The 2,211-nt window shown below is 47.3% G+C and overlaps 1 protein-coding gene across 1 annotated transcript in view; it reads right to left on the reverse strand.

Moving 5' to 3' along the window:
- tmtopsb (teleost multiple tissue opsin b) overlaps window positions 1-2,000 on the reverse strand; it is a 19,148-nt gene extending 17,148 nt beyond the window's left edge. Inside the window, exon 1 of the mRNA XM_034560701.1 lies at window positions 1,613-2,000. Within this exon, the coding sequence (XP_034416592.1) occupies window positions 1,613-2,000 (388 nt within the window). The remainder of the gene's footprint in view (window positions 1-1,612) is intronic.
- Between the last annotated feature and the right edge of the window lie 211 nt (window positions 2,001-2,211).

Below are 2,211 nucleotides of genomic sequence, written 5' to 3' on the forward strand. Positions count from 1 at the left end.
AGGAGGTGTACTAATAACACTGTCATATAATTATGAGTTATTTCACCCCCCATGTGGTTGAAAAACTAAGCACGCACACATTATTCAGAATACAATAACACATAATAAAGGCATAATGTATTGAACAGCTCGTGTCACGTCCTTCATGTTTAAAACAAAAAGAGGGCCGATATGGTCGAGACGGGGGGAGGACCTCAGACTCCAGATGTCGCTCCTGCTGAGGAGATGGCCCTCCAGCACAATACGGCATAATGATGAGCGCCGTCATGAGGAGATGGAAATGCATGTCCATTAAATGATGAAACATTGAATAACTCAATTACCTGACGGATCTTGGTGATCTGGAAGAACTCTCTCCCTAATAAAACGTTAATTTAACTAATGTCGCTCCTTGGCATCTCTGAGGAAAGGGAGCAGCCAGCTTATCCAGCTAACTTAAGTTAGCCTGCGCTGGAGCAGGTTCAAGTCTATGGATGTGTTGCCATGGTGATTTCGCCCAACTTGATTTGTGTAACCGAAAAGCCCGACTTGTGTAATCTTATCCTCAAAATTATCGTACGAGGAGTAAACAAGAGTTTTTTAAGGTAAACAACACTTTGCTACTCCACAGAGTAAACAAGAGTGTTTTAAGATAAACAACACTTTGCTACTCCACAGAGTAAACAAGAGTGTTTTTAAGGTAAACAACACTTTGCTACTCCACAGAGTAAACAATAGTGTTTTAAGATAAACAACACTTTGCTATTCCACAGAGTAAACAAGAGTGTTTTAAGATAAACAACACTTTGCTTTAAATCCAGACTCCACAGAGTAAACAAGACTTTTCACCCCACCACCCATCATCATCTCTCTCCCGGTTGTCTTCGCTCCACTGGCTGGATAATGAGGATTCTAGTTCCTGGGCAGAGGGTGGACATTAATCAGGACATGGCATTCATCAGGGTCACAGGTTTGATTCCCAGCACTGGTGAAGAGCTCTGTCAACAATCCTGTAAGGACACCTTTTAAAAATCATGACCTCTAAGATAAGAGCGGAATTATATCCTATAAGAAATGCTTTTTCCATGTTTTAAAATATATATTTTTTGTGTGCATCTCTTCTGCGTCATATATGTATATATATATATTTATATCCATTTGAATTAGGACTTGACGGTATCATATTATTTACGTCTGCAGTTATGTTTGCGAGCTTACCATCACAATGCAATAGGACTGCAATTGAAATAAAACGTGGAATAAAAAATGGTTATAAATGGTTAAGAGGATGTACAATCACACCGTGTTATAGAAACTCTACTCGACATATTTACATTATAAAGGAATCCTGAATGTAGTTAATGTTCATGTTTAAATCCCCGTTTATTGGGAACTGGTGTTGGATGAAAGTGCACAAAGGTCACAGTGAAAAAGAAAAAACATTTGTCTCTCAGCAACATTTAGAGTTCATATGTTGGAGTAAACGAGGCAGAAATGTCATGAAATGCGCACGTGCACTTTCTGACTGTCACTTTTCTTTCCAGAAGAGAACAATAAGACATGAAGCTTGAACCCATTCAATAAGTCACGTGAGTGCGTTTCTCTGCGCGTGTCAAAGCAAAAGGAAACTTACCCAAACACGCGTTAACGAACCCGTACCACACGCACCCGGCGCGCCCGATCAGCCAGCGCCCCTGGGTGCTGGCCGCGAAGCTGAACGGGGTGCCCAGCATGCTGACCAGCAGGTCGCTCGCGGAGATGCTCACCAGCAGGAGGTTCATGGGCGTGCGCAGAGCCCGGTACCGGCAGAACAGCGCGAGCACCAGCAAGTTACTGAGGAACCCGAAGGTGCCGATGAAGCCGAGGCACACCGCCACCACCAGGTGCCCCTTCGGGCTCAGGGACGGAGGAGGGAGAGACCCGGACGCCTCCCCGTACGCGTCCGTCGCGGTCGCCGCGGTGCCACCGGCTCCTCCCCCGGGACAGTGCGCACAGCTCAGGCTCACGTTGCAAACGATCATGCCGGGCTGAGCCGCGAGGTTTGCACCAGCCCGAAGTTTGCGCCACGGGACGGAACCATCCGGTCTCGGTGCTGTGGACTCCGCGAACCCATCTAGGGAAGCGAAGGCGCACGTGGGGGGTCCTCCGGTGCACCGGGGAGGGGGGGGGGGGGGGGGGGGGGCTGTCGGGTCCAGAACGGCTCCTTGGCGATCGAGTGAGGCTTCAGACAGC

The sequence above is a fragment of the Cyclopterus lumpus genome, chromosome 20, assembly GCF_009769545.1.
Source record: "Cyclopterus lumpus isolate fCycLum1 chromosome 20, fCycLum1.pri, whole genome shotgun sequence".
NCBI classification, from domain to species: domain Eukaryota; kingdom Metazoa; phylum Chordata; class Actinopteri; order Perciformes; family Cyclopteridae; genus Cyclopterus; species Cyclopterus lumpus.